The following is a 26,190-nucleotide window of genomic DNA, read 5'->3' as shown; positions in this document are numbered from 1 at the left end:
TAAAACACAACAACATTTTTGCGTTTTGTTATCACGTTCTTAATGCAGGAACGTATCTAATAATTTCAAAAATTATTAACAATAAACCAAAAAATAGTCGAAAAAATTAAATTTGCAAATAAACTAAAAAAAATTTTTTTTGACCATCTCCTAAAGTGTTAAAACGACGCACTTGAAAATTGTTTTATTTGCCGTTTGTCCTAATTTTAGCAATTATTTCAAACAAAAAATTCGCAATCAATCAATCATTTCAGAGAACGTTAAATGAAATGTCGACTTTAGTATTTATTGATAAAATCGACCTCAAAAAAATAACATCCAAAAAGAAAAATAGGGAACGTAGCCTATATTGCTTCACATTTAGTTTTTTGGTATATGCTAAATAAAGTACTTGACATAAATCAATAAAAAAATGTGTTGTGATAGGTTAATATATGTATTTGACACATTATTTATTTTTTTCATTATTTTTAAGGAACGATTTTTACAAAAAAAACATTGAAAGGGCTTACAGGTGGAACAGTTTCAGCAACCAGTTGCTTAAATTGTACCAGCTGTTATCCTAAAGTGTACCATCCAATAAACTGCTAAAAAAGCATAAAAGTTAAAAAAACAAGGAGTTAATTTTGTCAAAATGATTTGAAATAAGGTATAAATAACAATTTTTTGTTGGTAACATTTTGAGCTTGCTTTTTAATTTCTGAATCCTAGATTATAAACACTATTTTAGAACACGCTTACCACAGCAACATGTTATAAATTAATATTTTCACTATTTTAAAACACGCTTTCCATAGCAAAGTGTTTTAAATTAAAATGTTGCAACAACAAAATATTTGAATAACACTCATACGAAAACGTTTAAAATTTTTAGGTGTCTCGCATACGCTCGTTGCATAACAACAGCCCTCGAACTTTAAGCTTGTGTTTTGACACTCGTATTATTAGAATTAAACACATACTTGTATATATAAAAAAATTTAATAATGAAACTGTAAAAACTAACACTAAAACTCTAAAAAATTAGTCCTCTAACTCTTTCAAACAAAACAGGGCCCGGAATGTTATAAAATAACAAAATGGGTCACTTATACATTAATTTGTTTTTTCGTTGATAACACAACGAAACCTTTAACTACAACTTTGAATTTTAGCACACTGTCAAATTACTTTCTGTCCACGTTAATTTTAAAATTAAACTAAAACTCATTCGCTCATGGAAACGAGTCACACGGGTAAATGTGAAGTAAGACAAGAACTAAAAGATAAAGATCCGACTAAAGGATAGAAAAAATTAATTAACATTAAATAACAAACTTCAATTCCTTTGAATTTTTTTTTGTAAAAATAAATAACTTGTAAAGTAAAATGTCATTACAAAAATCAGCAATATTTATCTACATTTCCAATTTTTTTGCGAAAGCTAACTTTTGCGAAAAAACTTTTAATCAAAATGAGTTATATTAAGTATGCATATTTTTTTGTAAAAATATAACAAACCCGCAAATTGTGGTCGTGTGGAAGATACTTTGCGGCAGTCGTAAATGTAAATAACAAAAACAAATTTGTATTTAAAATTATGGAGAAAATATCAGGGAATAGTGGCATTTACACCACAAAATTTTCAAATCGCTTATTAAAAACCAAAGAACTTCAAGCTACAAAATTAAATAAAAGAAAAATTCGTATTCAAAGTGCAGATTCGGGTTATGGTGCGACTAATGACATAATAGACATGCCAACAGAAACATGTGACAAAATAATGAGTTCTTGAATGATTTGGCTGCTTGCGATATTTTAAAAATTCCTTTGTTAACAATTGGTCAACGTAATAATGAGCAGTGGGATAAAGAAAGAAATAATAGATTAACGGCTAGTAATTTCGGAAGAATTATTAATATGAAATGTACGACCAATACAGCGAATGCTGTAAAAGATATCTTGTGTCGTGTGGGATTATCTAAATTTAAAAAATTACCCGAACCACTACAGTGGGGAATTGATAATGAAGAGAAAGCAAAGGAGAAGTTTGAACAGATCACAGGTATAAAGGTAGATTCATGCGGCTTTTTTGTTGATAAAGAAAAAAATTTTTTAGGTGCAACACCAGATGGGTTAGTGGGTTCAAATGCTATTGTTGAAATTAAATGTCCATTTAGCGTAAGAAACACAAATATTAAAACTGCCATAGAACAAAAATTGATTAAATACTTAGAAATAGATTCTCAAGATGATAGTAAAATAGTTTTAAAAGAAAAAGGTAATTACATGTATCAAGTACAAGGTCAGCTCCACATTACTAATCGCCAAACTTGTTATTTTATAGTGTACACCTCTACAGATTTAAAATATTGTATTATTGAGAAAGACGATAGTAAATATTGGAACGGAAGAATGATAGATTGTCTTGAAAATTTTTATATGAATGCCATGTTACCAGAAATAATTGATTCAAGACATAGCATAATAAAAAAGGATTTGTAAATAATATTTCAAGTTTAGTTTTAGAGATTTTTACATAAATACATAATATGATGATAAGCATTTTAATAATAATAATTATAATTTTTAATTTGAACAATAAAAGTAAAAAAAAACTTCCTCAGTGGGTTGACACATTGTCGTGGTGAGAGAGCTCAGTAGTTCTATCACAAAACCTATGCAGAACGAAGCTAAGTACACCCAAAGTTTTAATCATCTTTTTTTATATTTTTTTTAAAACAGGAATAATTTTATTGTTAAAAGTATTCAAAAAAATAGCGAGCGTGATTACTCGTATTTCAAAATCTCATAAGATACGTTGATAGCAGTGTCTACAAAAAAAACGTAATGCAAATCTATAGGTACCTAATTATTTTGTTAAAAAAATTAATTCCGAAATCATGTGCTTTAATTTTATACCACTATTAGAGAAATCGCTAAAATTCCTATTTGTGCCGATACATTTCTCTGTCTTGAACAAATGCAATAAAATTATTATCTTGTGGGTCACCCCAATGGTGGTTACCTCCAGCGGTGCGTCCTAAACCCGTCATAAATCTTCTTCCAGCTAGCTACGCATTCGAAGAAGGATGCATTAAAAGTTGCCTACTTACAATTTAATTTTTGCTTTATATCTAACAATTAAGAACAGTTAACAAAATCTAAAATATCTCAAGTCTGTATTTTTAAATTTCCTATAAAATGTTTTTTTTAAATTCTCAATACAATGACCGTTATCAAAAATTCGTATCAACTTCATTAACAGACATTTTATTTAATAAAAAAATATCTAGGCATTTATTTCAATCAAAAATGACTCTTCGACCTACATTTACTTATAAAGAAACACTGCAAATGTCAAGAAACTCTTCAAGTCTAAATTTGCGGCTAAAAACAGTGAAAACAGTTTACACGTAAAACGTATGCGCCAGCTCCCAGAGGGTCTAGAGCCTTAAGCACCGGTACAACATAGGCTACTTTCCCCTAATTAAATGCTCAGAAAAGTGCATCATTTTAATAAAAAATAAATTTTAATCGTGCCATTTAAAATTTTGAAAAGGGTACAAATCTCAAAAGTGTCCCCCAATAAAAATTGAGCTGGAATTTCCAAATCGCTCCTTTATTTTCAGACGTACCCAAGATGACTCGTTTAAAAAACCACCCTGTACGTATACTGAGAAAAAGTAGAGATAGGTAGGACAGGTTTACGAGAGCGTGCGTCTCCCTCCCTCTCAAATATCAATTTTTTATTTCCCAGTCGTTGGCTGCGATGTGTATGTGAGAAGGTTAATAAAACATTGATCATGCTTACATCCTGGCTTACCGATGGATGGTCCCCTTTGACATTTTGAAGGGCCTTGTTGGCGGGAGCCGTGGGCGTACGAGCTTCTGAGGGCAGTGCTCCTGCGCTGCTCCCAGCCGGCGACTTCGCCTGTGGACTTCCTGTCGTCCTGTAATCACTCGTTTTGACACAAACCCAAAAATCATACACTTTCATACTCACTCTAACTGCGCTCTGTTCCGTCCAGAAAAGACATGGAAAAGAAGAGCACAATTAATAAAACACTCGCTCCAAAAAACTGTCACAGGCAGGCTTAATTAGGCAAAGTCAACACGAAAAAGGCGAACCGTAACGATTTTTGAAAAACAAAGGAAAATTTAAGCGCTCAAGACAGGGTTTTAATTGCGTTTGAGCGATGATTCGTACAAATAATAATAATAATTTAATTTCTATCAATTTATACAAATGTAGTAACAAAATTGATACGAAAAACGTCAGTATTATACACAGAAATAACAATAACATAAAAATAATTTTAAGACATAAGTCAAAAAACCTGTCTATTATAGAATTCATTTAAAGTACCAGGTTCGTCAAGTTTTACACTCAGGCACTTTACAGTTCTTAGAAGAGAGAAAAAAAATATGAAATAAGTATATTCCACGGCACTGATATCCAATCTCGCTAGGAAAAAAAATATTTTTTTCTGTTGATTCATTTGTCCAATAAAAACGAAAAAAACCATTTGACCAAAAAATCACATTAGCTGTTTTTTACATCGCTGGATCGGAAATACGAAATAAAATTATTCTGCAAAAATTTGACTTGAAAATAATCGTTAGAATTGGATTAAAAGCCATTTTGATATTATTCATCAGAAATTTCAGTATAATTTATGAGGGACAAGATTGAGTAGTAATAAATCTTTGCTACAAAAGGATCTACTACCTACCCCAATAACAGTAATGACTGCAAAAATTTTACAACTAGCGGCACGGTCCCATCGGGCGGTTTTAAAGCCAGGACTGGAATAAGCACACTAACGTGTTAAAAATGTTTTTATTAAAAAATTACATCAGAAGTTTAAATTGATGACTATTTTGGTCTAAGCACAAACAAATTCTTCGTTTACAATTCGCATGAACCCTTGCCGTAAGATTTAAAAATTAGCATTCCATTTGCAGTAAACAGATAAAATAAATGGTAATCCGGGCCTGAAAAATTCTTACCAGCTGCCTCAACCTTCAGACCCAACAATGATCGCGTGCCAATTTTACGACAAATGTAACAAATTTTTGAAAACCACCACCCTGATGGAAACCTTTTGTGGAAGTGATTTACAATTTTACCAAAATTCATGGGAAAAAAACTGCCCCAATATCAAAATAGAAATTAAAAATTAAACGACACATTTTCTCAAAAATATAATTAGGCACTTCGATGCACTACCTCAAAATACACCTATGGACCAAAGATCGTTAACATTAGACTATAGTTAACTAAGCGAAAGTGAAAAAACACACCATACAAGTAATCATCTTAAAAATTGGTCAAATCGTTCTTCTATACAATAAAATCACATACGATTTTTTTTAAAATTCTAGATAAATTAGAAAGAGGTGAAAAGTGCCTGAATGTAAAACTTGATTCAAAATGTAGTAAAATATTTTCTTTTTAAATAAATTTAAATTACAAGGTGTGCGTAGATGCACAGGTAAACTATTGTATAGTTTTATTCCTGCATAATAACTATTTTTTCCGTCAGCGTAAGTTTGTGTCTTCGATACTCTTAAGTCTACTTTGCGAGTGTTGTACTTATGGTCGTTAGTGACATTAAATAGTAGATTCTGTTTAAAGAAAAATAAAAGTAATCTATATACGTATAAACCAGTTACTGTCAAAAAGTTATTGCTTTTAAAGATGTTCCTACAAGTTTCATTATATTTTAAGTTAAACATAGTTCTCATGACTTGTTTTTTAACAACAAATACTTTTGATATCTTTCCACTTTGCCCCCAAAATATTATACCGTAGCTTAGTAATGATTGAAAATTTGCGAAGTATACTATTCTTAGTTGTTCAATGTTAATGTATTTTTTTAAAACACGTATTGTAAAATGTACTGAGTTTAATTTTTTTAATAAATTATCTATATGATTAGTCCAGCTTAACTTATGGTCAATGCATATTCCCAGAAAATTACTTTTCTCTATTAATTCAATTTCTTTAGATGATATTACAATTTTATTCGGTTTCTCTGTATTCTTGTGATTACATATTGCAAAATGAATGCCGTAGGTTTTTTCAAAATTTAACACTAATTTATTTTCTTTAGTCCAGTTTATTACCTTATTTATGCATATCTTTGCTTTTTTCATTGTATCTGTCATATTTTCACCCCAAATTAATATGTTTGTGTCATCAGCAAAGTTAACTGCACTACTGTTGTCTGAAGCTGTTAAAATGTTTAATAGGTCGTTTATATAAATTACGAAAAATAAAGGCCCTAGTATACTACCTTGAGGTACACCTTGTTTAATTAGAAGTTTATTTGATGTATATATAGTACTGTTTTTTGTTATTGTGACCTGCTGATACCTATTATTAAGATAAGATGTGATCAACTTTAACATAATTCCTTTTATGCTGTATTTATTTAATTTACTTATTAGGATGTTACGGTCTAGGCAATCGAAGGCTTTGGAGAAATCTAAGAAAATTCCAAGAACCACCTTTTCTTCTTCTAATTTATCTAACAGAGCATTAGTGAAGCTAAATATAGCTGAGTCAACAGATTTCCCTTTAATATATCCGTATTGGGATGAATTCGCCTCTTGAAACTGGGTAAAATGTATTCTAGTTGATAGTACTTATCTGTCATAGTTTTTGACGTATAACAATTTTTTTATACAAATTTTTATTCGCAGAGGTTTATTTAAAATATCACAGCTTGTGAATTGTTTACAATAGACAAATAATTCTGTTTGCATTTGATAACCAAAGACTCAAAGAGTCTTCTGAAATATTTAGAACTGTCAACTGTCAAATTGCAAGGCTACTATGATTTTTTGAAAAATGATGATTAAAAAATTATTAAAACAGTTTTTTAAATAGAATGACCTGGTTTTTTCAATGGCAATCAAAAGAACATCAATTTTTATGCAAACTTATATTAAAATCTTTTCTATCTATCTCTTACAGTTTTTGAAATAATCACAAAAAACTGACTTTGGCTCATTATTTTCATTTTTAATCAAGTAAACTAAAAACTAAAAAAAATGTTCGATTTGTTCACTATTTTTATTCAAGAAGTTCAAAATTCGATGCCAGACTGAGTTACTTTACATAATTCACTTAATTACAATAAATCATAATTAAATATTATTGTTCTTTTGCTTATTTGATAATAAATCAGCTAAAAACTAAATAAAATATTGTAGTTTGACAATTGTTGACCATTTTGCAAGGTCTAATTGATTAACTATGAAAATTACGAAGTAAAATCCGTTTTTTGTGATTTTTTTCAAAAACTGTAAGGGACAGGTATAGGACGTATTATAAAAGTCACCATAAATATCGATATTCTTTCGATTGTCGTTAGGAAAATAGGGTCGTTTCATTTGAAAAAACTGAGTTATAGCGGTTTTTTGAAAACCATATTGAAAAAATCATACTAGCCATGAATTTTGACGATTGACAATTTTGAAAATTTTAAAAAACTTCTGAAACCTTCGGTTATCGAACGCAAAAAAATTATTCACTTATCGCAAAGAGTTCAAAGGCTGTGATATTTTAGATAAACCCTTGCAAATGAAAATTTTAACAAAAAAATTGACATATGTCAAAAACTATAACAGATAAGTACCAACGATTTGGATAAATTTTACTCATCTTGGGAAGGTGAATTCAAATATGCAATAAAAATGTGTGGGTACTATTTAAAATTTCAAACTTGGCGCCAATTTTTTGAGCCATTTTAAAAATAAGTTAGAATGGTCGACTTGAATCGTATACAAAATTTTAAAGCTCTAGCTAAATTAGAAGTTGGAAAGTTTCAAATGTAGGCCCTAAAAGAATCACCCTGTATACTCGTTTGTTTGCCTTACTACCGATTTACGAGCGAATTTTGTTTGTCAGAGAAATAAAGTCCAGAGAGAGAAAAACACGAAAAGTAATGTCTGATCGTTAAAACCCGGATTCAACTTTAACATAATTCCTTTTATGCCATATTTCTTTAATTTACTTATTAGGATGTTATGATCTCGGCAATCGAAGGCTTTGGAGAAATCTAAGAAAATTCCAAGAACCACCTTTTTTTCTTCTAATTTATCTAACAGAGCATTAGTGAAGCTAAATATAGCTGAGTCAACAGATTTCCCTTTAATGTACCCGTGTTGGGATGAATTCAGTAGCTGAAAACTTAGTAATTCTGGAAGATATAACAGTTTAAAAAATTTTAGAAAACGATGACAGCAGACTTATTGGCCTACAATTTGATATTAATGTTGGGCCACCTTTTTTGTATATTGGAAGAACTTGCGCTCGTTTTAATTGTTCTGTGAAAAGCGTGTCGAACGGACCGGACAGAGAAAATTAAAAACTCGCCCCTTGAAGGTGCAGAGCGATTTTAATGGAAATGATTCGGTCTTGTTTAGGCCCCCGTTTTATTGCAACGGTTGCTCAAAAGGATCGATAGTTATTGTCCCCACTCTGTGTGCTAATACAAATTGTAACAGGGATGGCGGAGTCGTGGTGTAATCGACACGGTTATTAATTATTGGGGGATTTTAGGGTGATGAGTTTGGGATTTTGGAAAAGTTTCTAGTTTTAAACACTCCTCGAAATTAGAGTTGTGAATTATCACGACAAACACGTTCCTCTAAATTACGCTACTCTACAACAAGTAGTTTCGAGTTATTGGCCAATATTGGTTGATGGCCGATTCCGGGCGAAATCCGGGGATGACTATAAAATCGCTTTGTGGGAGTCCGGGCACTGCGAGCGCACGGAATCGATCATATCTTAAGCAAATCCGCTTTAATTTCTTTGCCTCCGACACCAATATTTCACTTATACGCCGATTTATTTAAGCTAATTTTGAAAATTTTTTGAGAATTGTGAAGATTACGAATTTAAAAACGTTTATTTTTTAGCTTCATTGAAAATTTTCAAAAATTTTAATCAGACTTTGGCAGAACGAAAATTTGTAATAACTGAAAAATTACTTTTTTTTATTTAAAACAGTTCAGTAAACTGACAGCAAAACCAAGTTTTTCACTTTAGTAACCCGAAATCGCCCTGAGAATTTTAAACCAGTTTTTTTCCAAGACTAACAGTTTTCAGCTAATCGATAACAGTGGATTGAGAAATGCAAAAAACGTGATTTTGTTAACAAAAGGAAGATTCCGAATTTCTTGTTCGATTTTACAAATCCAATAAGTGGACTTAACCTTTACTTACATAAAACTTTACAAAGAGCATAAATCTGACAAGATAACCGGAAAACTTCGGCCAACTTAAAACTGTTTTATAAAAAATACCGATTTCTTTGCTTATTTACTGCTTTTGGTAAATCCGGACAATACTATATCTACTCGAAATCAGATTCCTACATTTTATGTATTGTGGCAAAGTTTTCTTTGTACACCATAATGTTTTACAACAGGTAATGGTGTTTAAGATAAGCAACCGTCACAAAAAAATGTTTTGACAAGAGTGAGCCGAAAATATTAAGAATATTAATCACACAATAAGCTTGCCTGAGCTTGAAGGGTCCTCGGTTTAGGGTAATGAACATAAAAATTTAATGGTGTACAAAGAAAACGTTGCTACAATAAAATCATCTAAAAATTGCAAATCAGTTATTATTTTTTTCAGTACAACTACATGATAAAAGTTAATTCAAAAAATACCAAATTCGAAATACTAAATATATTGTCAAAAATTTTAACATACTGTTATAAAAAAATATAATATTACATAAAAAATGTGATTTTGTAAAAAAACATGAAACCAAAATCAAATAAACTTATACGAATGTAATTTCTGTCTATTTTTGTTTTTTTTGACACATTAGTATACATAAGGCACTACAAATACAAATAATATCTACAAATCCGACAAAGAAATCGAAAAATTAAGAGATGGTTAAAAGTTATATTGGCTGTTATGTAAAAAGAAACATAATTTCCTATAGTTGACTAAAAAATAGTCTTTATTATGGACAAAGTTTAGCCAAAGCTAAAAAAAATCGTGCCAAAGTTTAAATTTAGTTTTTAATTTTCTAATAATTTAATAATTTTACAAGATGATTGCAAAAGTACCAAAACATAAGCCAAAAATAACTAGAAACACAATAAATCTGACAAAAATCCCGGAAAATTCCGTATGGGTTAGAAGTTTTCGAGCATTTTATAAAAAATACAAAGTTATTTCGTCAAAAAGTCAAGACATTTTTACAATGTAAATTGTTGCAGAAAGTCTAAAATTTAATAATAATAATTTAAATACATATTTTAAAATTTAAAAGATATAAAATAAAAAGTATTATTTAAACAGAAATTGTGTTTTTGTCAAAAAAGCCGAAAAATTTATGTTTTTCTGATCGTCTTGAAGCAAACCACAAATAAAAGTAGTATGTCAATTATTTTTTATCGACTTTTTGGTGATTGCGGTTAAACTATAAAGCGGATTGGTAGAGGCTTAACTTTTACTAACATAAAACGCTAAGAGAAACACAAATCTGACAAGAAAACCAGAAAACTTCAAATGCTTAACAGTTAACAACTGTTTCCCAAGAATAAAACACCGATTCCTTTGCCTATTCTGATTTTTTGTAAATATGGACAAATCTAGCCACCCAAAATTGACTTAAAGTAGCAGTTTAAAAATTTCAAATCACTTTTTAATTACAATCTGAATGAATGAAAAAAAGTTGATTCTCAAAACTGATGTTAATTGATGTTAAAATATTAAGATTTAAAGTCTTTTTATTTAAATTTTTGTTTATTTTTTTTTTAATTATTATAAAATTTCTTTTTATTTATTAACTTTAGACACTTAATACTATTCTGTTTGTAGAAAGACAATTTAATATCTTCAAGAAGAAAAACAGAAAAAATGGCTGTTTCGTTTAACTTTCCTCTTTAAAGTGGTGAAAGTTGCAATATCTCAAAAAATTACTTAACCTAGACAAAAAACAATTACAAAGTCTCAATCCTTGGGCAATCTCACGTTAGATAGAAGCTTAACTTAGTCGATTTCTTAGACTACTTTTTTGAAAAAAAAAAAAAAATAGAAAATTGGACCAAAATTGAATTCAATAAACCCGTCAAACTGCTTGATCGACACGATAACTCAAAAATTATTTATCATAGACAAAAACCATCAAAAAATTCTCAATCTTTGACAATTTTAAGTTAGAAAATCTCAATTGTAAAATTTTTTGCTCAATATTTTCTAAAAAAAAAAATTACAAAAATTTGATAAATTTGGACAAAATTAGTTTGAATAAACTGGTGAAACTTTGATTAATATCTCAAAAAATGCTTAACTTAGAAAAAAGCAATTACAAAATCTTAATCCCTGGACAATACGTTAGACAATGTTAAATTTGGACGATTACTTTCTTCTCAAGTAAAAAAAATTAAATAAAAATAAAAATGTATAAAATTGGACAAAATTAGACGATATTTCAAAAACTATTCATCCTATGCAAAAACAGTCACAAATTAAAAATCCTTAAACAATTTAATTGCGAAAAAAATATGAAAATAATTGTTGAATAAATTTGAACAAAATTGGTTGGAAAACAGTTGTCAAACTTTAAACGATATCTCAAAAACTACTAAATTTGGAAAAAAAGCAATTACAGAGTCACAATTCTTGGACAAATTAGTGTTAGAAATGTAAAATCTAGACACTTTCTTAGCTTATTTCCTTGGAAAAAAAAGTTACATAAAATCGGAAAAATTTAATTTAGATAAACTTGTAAAACTTTAATGGATATCTCAAAAACTGCCTAACCTGGGCAGAAAATAACTACATATTCGGAATCCTTGGACAATTTTACGTCAGATAGTTAAGTTTGAACAATTTTTTTGCAAAAATTTTAGATAAAAATTGTTGAATAAATTTTGAAAAAACTTAGTTTGGTTTAATCGATAACTCAAAAACTACTCATTTAAGTGAAAATCCTACTTTCTAGGATTCTCAGTTTTTGTGTAATGGTTATTAAGAAGAACGTGTTTTCGGCAAAAAATCAAATGTGATTGATCTGTTTGTGTTAATTTTTAACATCGCAATTAATTTTAATTAAGCTTTCTATAAACCAGCCCTAAGTCTGTATTGTAGCTCATTTCGGAAATTATATTAAGGTGATGCATATTAGCTTTGTAAAAAAATAATTATTATCCAATAAAATTCAATATTCATTATCACCTCGCTGGGACAGATTGTATTTGCATTGAATAAAAAATTTCCATTTTTCTATGAAATTTACGCCCCGTTTCACTAGCACCCCTTCATAATTCATTCCTCGGGGATTACGTCTGTTGCCACCACACAACAAACAAATTATCCCGAAATTCTCAAAAACATCCACAAATCAACGGTGGAAAACTCAGGTGGCGCCGGAACAACTTCTTTCCGGTTTCCGCTTTTATTATCCGACTTGGCGTCGCCATCGGTTGCATTTTTCAGGTGAATATTTTTCGCCGATTTTCCGGCGAGAAATTAACTGTCACGTCATGGATTGTTAAGATATGAGCTACATTTCCCCCATGTAGGCACGATTACGATTCGAAGCGTATCTGAGAAGGGTGGTTTCGTGCATTGTTTTCGGACGCTTTGTTCAAATATTTACTCTAATGACTTGGAGCGTGGATTTTCCAAATAAAAATTAGCGGAATTTTCATTGAATTTTGCGAGGAATTTTACATTGTTATTAATTACCACACCACACTAGTTGTGCCCAGTTGTATAAGGGGATAACAGTTATTGACGAAGCAACTGTGTCGTGTTGTGACAATGTTTTATGTGATAACGAAGTCAATGGTGATGACGAAGACCATGAATTTTTGGACGCAATTAGCGAGTTAGCCACTGATCAGGTTGATGTCATTTATATGGACTTCAAAAAAGCATTTGATCAAATTGATCATCATCTGTTATTGTTAAAACTTGATCAGTATGGTTTCTCCGGTTCTTTGCTATCCCTAATAAAATCTTATCTTGCTAATCAAGAGCAAAGGGTTAAATATCGTAACTACATTTCGGATAGTTACGTTGCAAATTCGGGTGTGCCGCAAGGTTCCAATCTTGGACCCTTATTATTTTTGCTTTTCATTAATGATATATGTGATTCTTTATCAACATGCGCTAAACTTCTCTTTGCCGATGATCTTAAAATTTACACAGAAATAAAATCTATAGAAGACTGCCTCACTTTACAGAACAATATTAACGCAGTAGTGAAATGGTGTAATGAAAATCGCCTTTATCTAAACCCATCCAAATGTAACGTTATGTCTTACACTAAAAAGCGCGAATTCCTTGAATTTGTATATGATATTTCGTCCGTAACACTGCATCGTACCTTTATTATTAAAGATTTGGGAGTTATTTTCGATACTGAACTCGCATTCAGTGAGCATATTAGGGATGTTACGGCTAGAGCGATTAAGTCATATGGATTCATCTATAGAAATTGTCGAGATTTTAAGAACTTATCAGTTATGAAGACCCTATTCTTCTCGTTAGTTAGAAGCAAACTGGAATACGGCGCACTTATTTGGCACCCGATTTATAAAATCCATATACACTATCGGACAAAAGTAAGGCAACATGTTGAAAAATATACAAATATTGGTATTTTAAATTTTAAGAGTTGGTATTTACTTTCAATTTAATTTTATAATAAATGTTTAAAGATATTCTTATTCGTGTTGAAAATGGATAGCCTGTGGGTAATTATTATGACATACTACTAGCTTGAAATATAAAAATGCCCCATATTAATGCGACAAAAGTAAGGCAACATTGTCAGAAAATATTTTCAACTCAAATTTTATTTGATTCAACATTTACATAACACTACCCAACACTAAAATTTAAATAAATAGAACGAAAAATTCAATAATTTATGGCATAGCCGTTATTAAGTATAATTTTTTGGCACCGTCTGGGCATTGAAGAAATTAATTTTTGAATAACATTGCCATCCAGATTTGACCACACTTCCTTGATTTTATCTATCAAAGATTGCTTGTTGGGAAATCTTTGTATCCGGATTCGTCGCTCTACCTCTTCCCATAAGTTCTCAATTGGGTTGAGGTCTGGTGATTGGGCAGGCCATTGCAAAACATGAATATTATTATTTTGGAACCACTCACTGACCAATGCAGAAGTGTGTTTGGGGTCGTTATCTTGCTGAAAGATAAAACGAAGAGGCATTTCCCATTCTGCATACATCTTGGAGTATGTCCCTATAGATGAACCGATCCATATTACCCTCAATAAAGCTCAACGGACCCACACCATTCCACGAAAAACACCCCCACAGAAAAACGCTACCATGACCATGTTTAACAGTGGGTGTAACATACTTGGGGTTGAATCGTGTATTGATTGGCCGTCTCACACGTTTCATTCCATCCGAATTAAATAATTTGTATCGAGTTTCGTCACTAAACAGAACTTTCCTCCAATCTTGCACTGTCCAATTCAAATATTCTCTTGCAAATTGAAGTCTGGCGCGTCTATTTCTTTCGGAAATCAAAGGTTTTTTAGCAGGACGTCTACTAAAAAGCTTTGCTGCAACCAGTCTTCTTTGAATTGTTCGTGTACTAACTCCTACTTCCGGTATTTCCGCTATAATTTTAGATGCAGATTTCCATGGATCGTTTTCCGAAATTCTTTTAATGCGTCTGTCCATGTTTATAGTGGTTTTTCGTGGTCTTCCCGATTTTGGATTATTGTTTAAATGTCCTCTTTCGTTGTAGCGAATAATTATTTTAGACACGCTGTATCTAGGCAGTTGAAATCTTCTTGCAATATCCGCTTGTTTTTCATTGTTTAAGAAAGCATCTATCACTCTTTCTTTCAACTCTTTACCAATTGGTGTACCCGTTGGCATGGCTCTTGTTGCACAAGACGAACTGTTACTATTGGCCTAACAAATTTTTCATTATAACAACATTTTTTGAAAAAAATCTAAATGTTGCCTTACTTTTGTCGTCTTAAAATAATCCTTTTTTACACTACAAGTCAACAAAGCGGTTTTTTTCAACCTTAATAAATAATTACTTGACATTAAAGACAGTAGCTTCCTTTGATTCTTTTAATAATACCATAGTTTGCCCGATCATAATTTGTTTACATTAGAGAGACATTAATTTCTATATTTTTCAAAATGTTGCCTTACTTTTGTCCGATAGGTAGATCAACTCGAAAACATACAGCGACGATTCCTAAAATTCCTAGTTTTTATAATAGATGGAAATTATCCTATAAGGGGCTATGACCAGAACTTGCTTTTGAATAGATTCGGTCTCCAATCTTTACAGTTTCGCCGTATTTGTATTATAATTAAATTTCTGTATAATTTAATTAATAATAACATCGACTGTTCTTGGCTATTAAATATGTTAAATTTTGCTGTTCCACGTTTAAACTCCAGACAAGCCATGACATTTTATCCTATAGCGAGAAGGACCAATGTAGCTGATAACTCTCCTATCGTATTAATGACTACCCTATTTAATAATGTATGTAAAGACGGTGATATCAACTATGATTCGTGGCGGAAGATTGTTTCGTCTTTATCATTAGTATAGTATTAGTGTAGTTCTAAGTTTTTGTATATATTTACTGTAAATGGGCTTCCTGTAGTAAATAAAGGCTTATTATAAAGCCATTGACATTCGCATCTTTCACTTCGTAATTAAACAAAAGAATGCCCTAATCAAAGAATTGCACGGTAAAATCAATTTATTGAACGAACACATTGAATGGCTAAAAAACCCATCTTCCAATGTCAGCAACCATGATAATAAAGAGAAAGAAACAGCGATAGAAGCAGTGATGGCTACGGCATCGACATCAGCTGAGCCGGTAAATAATAACAAGGTGCCCATGGATAAACCCAAAAGAAATGCTCAAAATAAACATAGAGCAACCAAGTCTACACTTGGTGATGACGCTGAAACTTTTGCGACAGTGGTGAACAAAGGACATTTGGTTACCGAAAACGTTAACCCCAAGGTAACCAAAGGAAAATTGCCTGAAGAAAAGTTACAGAAGAAGGCTTTGGTGACTGCGGTGACGGGGGACAAGGAAAGCAGCCAAGAATGGACTTCGGTCGTTAGAAAACCAAGGAGAAAATTGACAATTGTTGGTGAGCAGCAACAAAACGGACAACTCCGATCGGCTCCAAAAATGCATCATCTGCATGTGTATAGACTGCATCCTGACACAGAAATAAATGACATCGAAAGCAGATTTTCCCGAAATCCAATGAGAAGCTCTGCCTTCCAAACATCCGGAAGAATATTCTTCATTCAAGGTTTCCGTTTATTCGACAAACAAAACGAATGTTTTGGATCCATCCCTGTGGCCTAGTGGTGTCCATATTCGAGAGTTTTTTCAGAAGAAGCAACATGCAAGGAAAACTTCATAGTTCCTAGGCGGGAAGACTTGAAGATGTTGGTCATAAATGCTCAATCTCTGCGATCGAAGATATCCGAATTTGAACCGTTGATTGAAGATGAGATGTACTCCATAGTAGCAGTCTGTGAGCATTGGTTAAAAGAAGAAGAAGTGGTGAGGCTAAAATTCAGTAACTTTTCTATAAAATCTACTTTCAGTAGAAAAACCAGTTCACACGGTGGCTCAATGCTCCTGACCAGAAAAAATTTCACGACTTTGGAACTCTCCAATTTGGTAGCTTTGTCTGTCGAACATCATTGCGAAATATCAGCACTTGAAGCAAAATCGTTGAGTATCATTTTTATTAACATTTATAGGCCTCCTTCTGGTGATTTTAATATGTTTATAGAAATAATGGACGAAATGTTGGATAACATTAACTTTTTAAATAATTATGTAATTTTATCCGGTGATTTTAATATTCTTTTTAATAGTGATTGTTCTCAAAAAACCCACTTATGTAATTTATTCTATGAATATGGTTTAGAGCCTCTCGTCGAATTTCCAACTAGAGGTTCTAATTGTATTGATAATGTATTTACTAATTTAAATATTACTACTTGTCATGCAGAATCCACAAATACTTTGTTGTCAGATCACTTAGGTATTGTCCTAAAAGCTAGTTTACCCAGTTCGTTGAATAACTGTAACACTGTAGAAAAAATTAGACCAATAACGGATAATGGTAAAGGAATATTATTCTCATTGCTGGAATTTGCTGACTGGGATTTTATTCATGACGCTTCTTTAGATATAAATTGTAAGTTTGAAAAATTTATTGATGTTATAAGTGAGAAGTGTGATCGTGCCTTCCCGGAAATTAAGGTGAAATATAAATCTAAAAACTGTATGGTTGTGAATTGGTTTGACAAAGATTTACTACTTTTAAAAAATAAATTACGGATTTTAGATGACATACATAAAATTGATCAGTCAAATATTTCCAGGGAGGCAAGGAATAAGCTTCGTAAAGTATATAGAGAACAAATTAAATTAAAACGGATATTCTATTCTAAAAAATATATTGATAAATCTAGTAATAAATCCAAAGCAGCTTGGAATATTATAAATAATTCTTGTGCGTCAAGGAAACATGTTGACGAGAATAGTAAAGACAGCAACATTAGTAGCGACGCTTTTAACGACTTTTTTTCTTCTATTGCTTCAGAACTGGCAAAGGGACTACCAGATAAAGCAATAGATCCTATAAATATAATGATGTTTCATTGTTCAGATTTAGATTCTAGAGTAAATTTTGCATTCTCTGAGGTTTCCTGCGCTACAGTTCGCGATATTATAAATAACATGAAATCTAGTAACTCTATGGATATATATAACTTAAACACTCGTATTATTAAGTATATTAAAGATCTTATAGTGTCTCCTTTAACTCGTTTAATTAATTTTTGTATTACTACTTCTATTTTTCCAGACTGTCTAAAAATAGCTGTGGTAATACCACTCTTGAAACAAGGGGACGTTAACGTTGTTAATAACTATAGACCAATATCTTTACTTCCAATTTTTTCCAAAGTACTTGAAAAAGTTTTATACTTGCAATTAGTTCATCATTTTGAAGTCAATAATCTATTCACAGACAGTCAATTTGGATTTAGACAGGGCCGAAATACAATTAGTGCAGTTACCAAATTTGTAAAATATATGACAGATTGTTTGGAAGAAGGAAGCTATGGTATAGGAACTTTTCTTGACCTCTCCAAGGCTTTTGACTGCGTTCATCACCACATTTTATTACGAAAATTATATTTTTATAACTTGCTACCTAGTAGTTGTAAAATGATAGCATCATTTTTAAGCAACAGATCACAGCTTGTAAGACACAAAGGAATTGACTCAGGCAAAAATCGTGTTGAATTAGGAGTGCCCCAAGGCTCTGTACTTGGGCCACTTCTTTTTATTATTTATATAAATGATTTTTTTTCATACATGGAAAATAAAAGTATACATTTTGCAGATGATACAACTCTAATGGAAAAAAGCGAAAATCTGTCTACAGCGTTAAAAATCGTAGATGATGCACAGTCAAAGGCTTTGTCTTGGTTCGAATCCAATAAATTAACATTAAACAAAAATAAAACAAATACATTGGTTTTTTCATTAAAGAAAAAAATAGATTTTGTGGAAGGATCTACAAAATTTTTAGGAATCTTTCTTGACTCCTCATTGAGGTTTAATACACATTCAGAAAAGGTTGCAAAATTACTTTGTAGTGGTATTTTTGCACTTCGCAATTTAAAAGATCAAATTCCTCCTGAAACTCTAAAAACTGCATTTTATTCATTATGCCAGTGTCACATCAGTTATGGACTATTAGTATGGGGTCATTCTGCTTCCATTTCTACAATTTTCAGATTACAACGTCGAGCTATCCGTATAGTAGGAGGTCTAAAATATAGAGAAGACTGCAAATATGTTTTCAGGAATTTTAATATACTTACTGTTCCTTGTAAGTATATTTATCAGTGTTTACATTATATTAAATCTAACATAGAGAATTTTAAATCACATAGTAACATTCACGAATATAGTACACGAAAATTTGCCTACACAGTATTCGCTTAAAAAGCTCCGAAAACGGCACCGGAAACCTAGGAATAAAATTTTTTAATGCGTTGCCTGATGATATTGCTAAGCTAAAGACAAATAAATTTCAAAAGGTTATAAAAAGATACCTCTGTAAAAAAGCTTTTTACTCATATGATGAGTATTTTAATGATTTTAAATGTGATGTTATGTATTAACTTTGTATATATATATTATGTATGATGATTGTATTTTATGTCATTTATGTTCTTTGTAAGCCCTCTTATTGACTTGTGTTATGACCAGTGTAGTCTTTAAACATTAATAAACATTATTATTATTATTATTATTATTATTATTAATTAAGACACAATTTCACAAATAAATTATGTAAAAATAAATAGATCAGCTGAGGCCCGGCTCATTTTTTATTTTTATTTTCCCAAGTTTTGGAATAATTTCCATCCCACTTAACGTTAAACCCTTCCTAATTCCCCACTCTAAAAAAGTTTTAATTGCTCTCAAACTCTGACGATACATTTCCTCCTTGCGCCCCTACCTTGCGGAATAATACTCGAAGAAGGCGACGAGTATCTCGATCGACCTTGAGAAAGCCGCCCACATTGTCACACATGATTGTTCACAACGTAACTTTCTTGGAGCAAAGCCGGAAAAAGGACGTCATCGCCTCCTAGAGGACTTCCATAACTGTATGTGAGTAGTACAATGAGAAACGTATGGACTCGCCTAAGGCCTTTTAAAAGCGCGCTCCACTCCAATTACAACGGGGGTGGATCTCCCTAATGGATGCATCAATCTCAATTCAAGAGAATGGGGGTCGAGGACGCGAAAAAGAAATTAAAAATGTGGAAAGGTTTACTCATATCAGCACTAGAACTAAAAAACTGACTTTTGGATTTTTTTTAACATTTTTTGTTGAAATATCTTTCATAACCCCTTTCGAACGCTATGGAAGTTGTGCGCTAAAGCTAAAGCCCCTTTTCGCATAGTGGATTAAAATAAATTTTGCAAAATAACTGAGTTTCTGACTAAAAAACGCTATAAAAATAATGTAAAATATATAATATATAATATATAATGTATAATATATAATATATAATATATAATATATAATATATAATATATAATATATAATATATAATATATAATATATAATATATAATATATAATATATAATATATAATATATAATATATAATAATATACAGGGTGCTCAAAAACTGGCGCACCAACTCAGTGGTACGTTATTGAGAAGCAAGTGCAGATTACGGGGAAAATGTTGAAAACATTCCTAAAGTCATATTTTAAAAAATCTGGAGCTACAAACTTATTGTGTTAACTTCTTTAATTTTCATTATTTTTTTATGTTTTTATGTTTCATACCAGGTAATCGTTCCGTAACAAAACAATAAATAATTATTTTTAAATTTACTTTCAGACTTTAACAGTTTTTTTAATTTAAAAAAATTAAAATTTATCCCAAAAATCACAATGTGTAGATGTGTCAACACTGGAAATGATTTCCTAGGAAACAGTTTCAAAAATGATTTATTTTTATTGTTGCTCAAATTCTATTGCGATCATGACTATTAGACAACGTTGCCACATATCATTTATCTAAAATTCGTTATTTATCAATAACTTTAATACATGGAAGTTTTTTACTATTTTTACCTTTATATGTAACCAGTTCCCTACCACACACCATTGAGTTGGTGCGCCAGTTTTTGAGCACGCTGTATAATATATAATATATAATATATAATATATAATATATAATATATAATAAATAATAAATATATATAAAATAATGGAATATAATTATTGTCTTAATTTGATGATTTTCCGATGTGTTTTAGTAACGTCTCAAATAAAAAATGAGAATTTAGTTTAAAACCGTCTTTTTCTTAAATTCTTAAACGTGTTTAGACATTGTAATAAATAGTTCTTTTTCTATCTGACAGACAATTTTCAACAGAATTTTGTAATTTTTTTAAACAAAATGACTATTTTATGCGAATTTAATATAATAATAGTTATTAATAATATGTGTGCGAAAACGCAAGCTTAAAGTCCGAGGGCTGTCGTTATGCAACGAGCGTATGCGAGTTGCATACCTGGACACCCGAAAACTTTAAGCGTTTTCGTATGAGTGTTATTGACATTTTTTTGTTGAAACATTTTAATTTAGAACTCGTTGCTAAGGGAAGCGTGTTTTAAAATAGTGAAAACAATAATTTAAAACACGTTGCTATGGGAAGCGTGTTTTAATTTAAAATAGTGAAAACACGTTGCTGTCGGAAACGTGTTTAAAAATAATTTGTTTATAATCTAGGATTCCGACATTAAAAAGAAGTCTTAAGATATTACCAACAAAAAAATTTATATAAACAATAAGTATTTTAAAAAAATTGTATGTTTTTTCGAAATTTTTTGAAGAATTTTACTTCAAATCCTTACTTAAACATATGATAAATGCACATTTAACATCATTTTTACCTTAATTTAAAACCTTTTTGGCTCGTATTTAACCATATTTTGCAGAATAATTGCATTTCTGGATAACAAAACGCTCAAAAAAGACAAAAAATAATGAAATTATTGTTTGAATTTAGTGATTTTTAGGTTTGTTTTAGCAACGTTTCAAAGAAAAGCTGATAATTTAGCCTAAAAAAATTGATTTTTACGTAAAAAACATAATTTTTGACAAAAGTTGAAAATCTACAAAAATCGCGAAACAAAAATAAAATTATATCAATTTCGATTTAATTTCGAAATTTTTCAATACAACTTGATTTCATAACAGTGCTTAAATACATCAAAAAGTCAAATTTTTTCTTAGTTTTCGGATTGTTTTTGCTTAAAAAACCAAACAACCATCGTAAAAAACAACGAATAATATAATTAAAATTGTATTTTTAGCAACGTTTCGATTTTAATTAAATCATCATCAAGCTGCTTGAAGGTGACTTGGTGACTTGGCGTAATGTAGCCTGATGATGATTTAGTTAAAATCGAAACTTCGCTAAAAACATAAAGTTTAATTACATCCCTGCCTTAAACCAAAAACAATTTCCTACGTCAAACTTTTTCAAGGACAAAAATGTCATTTCAGAATAATATAAATATTAGCGAAGTAAAAGCTAATAATTTAGCTTTTAAAACCATCATTTTCACTTAAGTTGTTTTTTCGTAAAACCTAAATTTTATTTCAAAAACGTGTATAAACACTAAAAAAGACAAATTTGAAGTCTTGTTTAACAAAATTTCATACATTTTCTGTTCGTTTTTGACGAAATTTTGCAAAATAATCGTTTATTTAACCGACAAACTAGTTAAAAAAAACAAAAAAAATCAAAGGCAATGTAATTTCCCACAGATTTTCGTGATTTATTCCAAATAAAACCACAATTTTTTAACTGATTTATTAGGGTTTGATTTATTTTTTACAAAATTTCGAGAAAATTGTCGTATGCTTTTTAACCTGATCAAGAAAAATCTCACAAGAAACTAAAAATTTGGGATCAAAACATGCTTCGACTTTGCCAACATAATTTTCTACAGAATATTATTTTTATTATTTTTATTTCGATCAAAAACCTATATTTTTTGAACAATTTTATTCCAAAATCTTCGTGCTTAACCACACCAAGAAAACTAATTAAACATCATTTTTGGCTTAAGTTCTGACATTTTCGGCTACTTTTTAACAAAATTTTGCAAAAAAATTGCGTTTATGCCTAAAAACGCTTGAAAAAGAACAAAAACAATAAAATTAATGTTTTTAAGAGACTTTTCGGTCTCAAGACCATCATTTTCAGGCATCAAGTTCGTTTAGCAATGTTATTTGAAAAAAAAAACCTTGATTTTTTTCTTTAAAAAAGTGCTTAAACATTGGAAAAAGGCAAAATTAAAATAATTTGTAACTTAATTTCATACATTTTCAGCTCGTTGTTGACAAAATTTTGCAAATTTTTTTGGTTTTGTGATTTTTATTTTATTTATTTCGAAAAAAACCAACTAAAAACCAGTAGAACAAACAAAATAATATCAATTTTGAGCCAATTTCGAGGTTTTTCAAACAATTTTATTTAAAAAATGTGCTTAAACACACAAAATTTTTGTTAAACCATCATTTTCGAACAAGGTTTTTATTCGTTTAGCAATATTATTAACTTCAAAAAATGTGCATTAATACAGTAAAATAGCAAATTTATCAATCTTTTCAGCAAAATTTTACACATTTTTGACGAAATTTTGCAAAATAATATTTATTTAATTGACAAAAAAAATAAAACAGTATTTTTGAACTATTTCATTAGATTTTTAACTTATTTCCTGCAAAATTTCGAGCAAACTTGCATATGCATGTACAAAAATTAAATTTTATTTCGACAAAAACCAACAAAATAATATTAATTTCGATCCAATGTCGAGATTTCCAACAATTTTACTTAAACTGTGGTTAAACACATGAAAAAGGCAATTTTAACATAATTTTTGTCATTTATTTTCGGTTTGTTTTTGACAATATTTTGCAAAATACCCAACACACAAACCATGTATATGCCATTTCAAGGTTTTTAAACATTCAAGGTCACAAATACCAGACAACGAAATTGCTAAGCTATCTTGATAAAAAAGTATGTTTTTATTGGAAGATTGAATTTTTATATAAAATTGTATCAAGATTGTTTGAATTAGGAAAAAAGGCATAAACAAGTCAACATCGAAATTCCGAAAGATATTCCAACAAAAACTGCAAAAACAAGTAACTGGTAAAAAAATTCAATCATTAAATTGAACGTTCTACAAAATTTTCAAAGTTCGCATCTGGCTTTAATAAAAGAGATAACGCCGTGATGGATCCGTGTTTGTTGTGTCAAAACGTAACGAATTGTCGTTCGATAACAACCTGATAGCAAAAAGAAAATGATAAATGAAAGCCATTATAGAACAAAAAAGCGTAAACAAACTTGAAACTTGGAAGCGCAATTATTCCAATGTCAACTAATTACGAATTCGGAAACGTTTTCTTATAAAATTAAACAAATTTACATTTGCACCCCCTTATTCCGCATTCTGTTCCATTAGGGAACGAGTTTTGGAAAAGGCACGAAAACCCCGGACATGAATTTATAAATTTGGACGAAAAAAAAATTTACTACAAGAGTATTTTTGCGCGCGCCACCCCCTGCGATAATCGCACCCCTTCATGTCAGAGAGAACCCAAATAGCCCGGAGTGGAGCGCACAAATAAGGCCCCGGCCGTCTTGATCGATCGTCGAAAGGGGCGCTTTTTCGATCCGGAACGCCACCCTTCCGGAAAAATCGAAACTGTGTGACCTTGGACGCACTACCACCACCAAAACACACAACGGGTAAACAAAAGCGACGCGAGACAAAACGCCGAAAGGTACTTGACGGTCGGCGTCGCGACGCGCAACTGTCTACTAAAGTCCAAAGGCATGGCCAACTACCACTTGTAGCGCGTGGGGATGCGGTGGCGCTGGGGGTGCGGGCAACGGCCTACTTCGACGGGAAAAATGCAACGGAAAGGGGAAAGTTTAAAGGCGATTTTGTGGCAACGGAAAAAGTCGGGCTTAATTTGAATCAGTTTTCTTACATTTCAACGAAAAAAGCTATCGCAACAGATGTCAAGGTTTTGAATTATTGCAACATAAAATGTTCCGAGGAGCATAAATTTGAGCAGAAAACCGGAAATTTCAAAATAGTTTAAAATTTACGTCAAGATTTGTTCAATAGAAATAGGAAGTCAATCATTGCCCTAAATGTTATTAATGGAAAAATTTTAAACGAAAAATCAATAGGACAAAAATGTTATACAGGGTGAGAGTCAATAGTAGGTTATTTCTGATATGTCCTAAGATGCAACCAAGAATACTAATTGCACTTCCTACTTGGATTTATAAAACATTAAATAAATCAACATTGTTTTTTTATCTTTTAAATAATAATAGTCCATAATGAAATTTTAGCAAAATGTCAAAGCAAACTTGGCAATACTCAAAACAATGTAACCGTGGATAAATTTTGAAATTTTTTAAAGATTACTGCTCTTGTCAGCTGGAATCAGTATTATTGGTTGCATATTAAAAAAAAAATCAGAAATAACCTACTAATGACTCACCCTGTAGTAGTTAATTACCACTAACGATAAATATTTAGCTTCAAAGAACTTAAGGAAGTGCTATTTATATAAAAAATCGTTGAAAATAATTTAAGAAACAAGGTCAAAGATAAGTAAAGTAACAATTAAAATAACTCAAACAATTTTTCATAAATGATCGACTACATACAAGGCTATTTGTAACTAGGTATGCAACAACAATTTAATCTCAGAAATAATCTATAAAATGATGTTAATTATAGAAATTTGTTTTAAACAATTGGTACAGTTACACGTAGTTGTGTGCAGATTTTTGTGTTTTTTCGGTTTTTTGCTTTCTTATTAGCACTATTTTCCTAACCCTAAATTGATAGAGTAATCAATTACAAATTTAAAAAAATATATAGTACATTTTTCGCCGCTGAAATGTCAAGGTATGAACGATTTTAATTTTGATGTAGTTTTAAGATTTTTAAGCAAAATAAGTAATCGTCTCGAGCACAATAGTACTAATATCGAGTAGATTTAGTGATTTTAAAAACAATTTTGACGAAAATTTTTGACGAACAGGCGAAAAAACCGTCAATTTCCAGGTAACTTGGTTAGTTTTATTTTCAGATTAATTTGTGAAATGCGTTAGTTCCTCGTTAAAAAACTGACTAAATTTCTTGAAAACTCGAAAGAGATCAACCAAAATAAAATAAATTTCGATTTAGTTTTGTGTTTTTAGATAAGATTTAATTTATGAAAAAATTATTTTTTGGCAAAAATTTCGAGATTTTTGAGTTTCTTTTGACAAATTCTTGTAAATACAAATGAGTGTTTTCCAGTAAAACACCAGTTTAAATTATAAACTCGATGTAATTTTGATATTTTCAGGCCTATTTTGTCTGTCAAAATTTGCGAAACAATATTGATCATTATTTGGGTTAAAAACGAGTTTTTCTGAACCCTAGTTATAAAAACTATTTTAAAACACGTTTCCCACAGCAATGTGTTTTAACTATTTTAAAACACGTTTCCCAATG

The 26,190-nt window shown here is 30.5% G+C and overlaps 1 protein-coding gene across 10 annotated transcripts in view; it reads right to left on the bottom strand.

The window, feature by feature from the left end:
• Syt7 (Synaptotagmin 7) overlaps positions 1–26,190 on the bottom strand; it is a 278,766-nt gene that overhangs the window by 53,266 nt on the left and 199,310 nt on the right. For 6 of the 10 annotated variants that reach the window (XM_064358269.1, XM_064358268.1, XM_064358264.1 and 3 more), the window contains 2 exons: positions 3,986–3,997; positions 3,794–3,932 (listed from right to left, as the gene is read on the bottom strand). In XM_064358269.1, coding sequence (XP_064214339.1) covers positions 3,794–3,932; positions 3,986–3,997 — 151 coding nt within the window. Of the gene's footprint in view, positions 1–3,793; positions 3,933–3,985; positions 3,998–19,571; positions 19,721–24,241; positions 24,263–24,378; positions 24,511–26,190 lie in introns of those variants that run through there. The other 4 variants (XM_064358265.1, XM_064358267.1, XM_064358270.1 and 1 more) reach the window with 3 other exon arrangements.

The sequence above is a fragment of the Tribolium castaneum genome, chromosome 8 (genome assembly GCF_031307605.1).
Source record: "Tribolium castaneum strain GA2 chromosome 8, icTriCast1.1, whole genome shotgun sequence".
Classification (NCBI taxonomy): Eukaryota; Metazoa; Arthropoda; class Insecta; order Coleoptera; family Tenebrionidae; genus Tribolium; species Tribolium castaneum.
The sequence above is the reverse complement of the archived record's forward strand: the minus strand, read 5'-3'. Positions and strand labels throughout refer to the sequence as shown.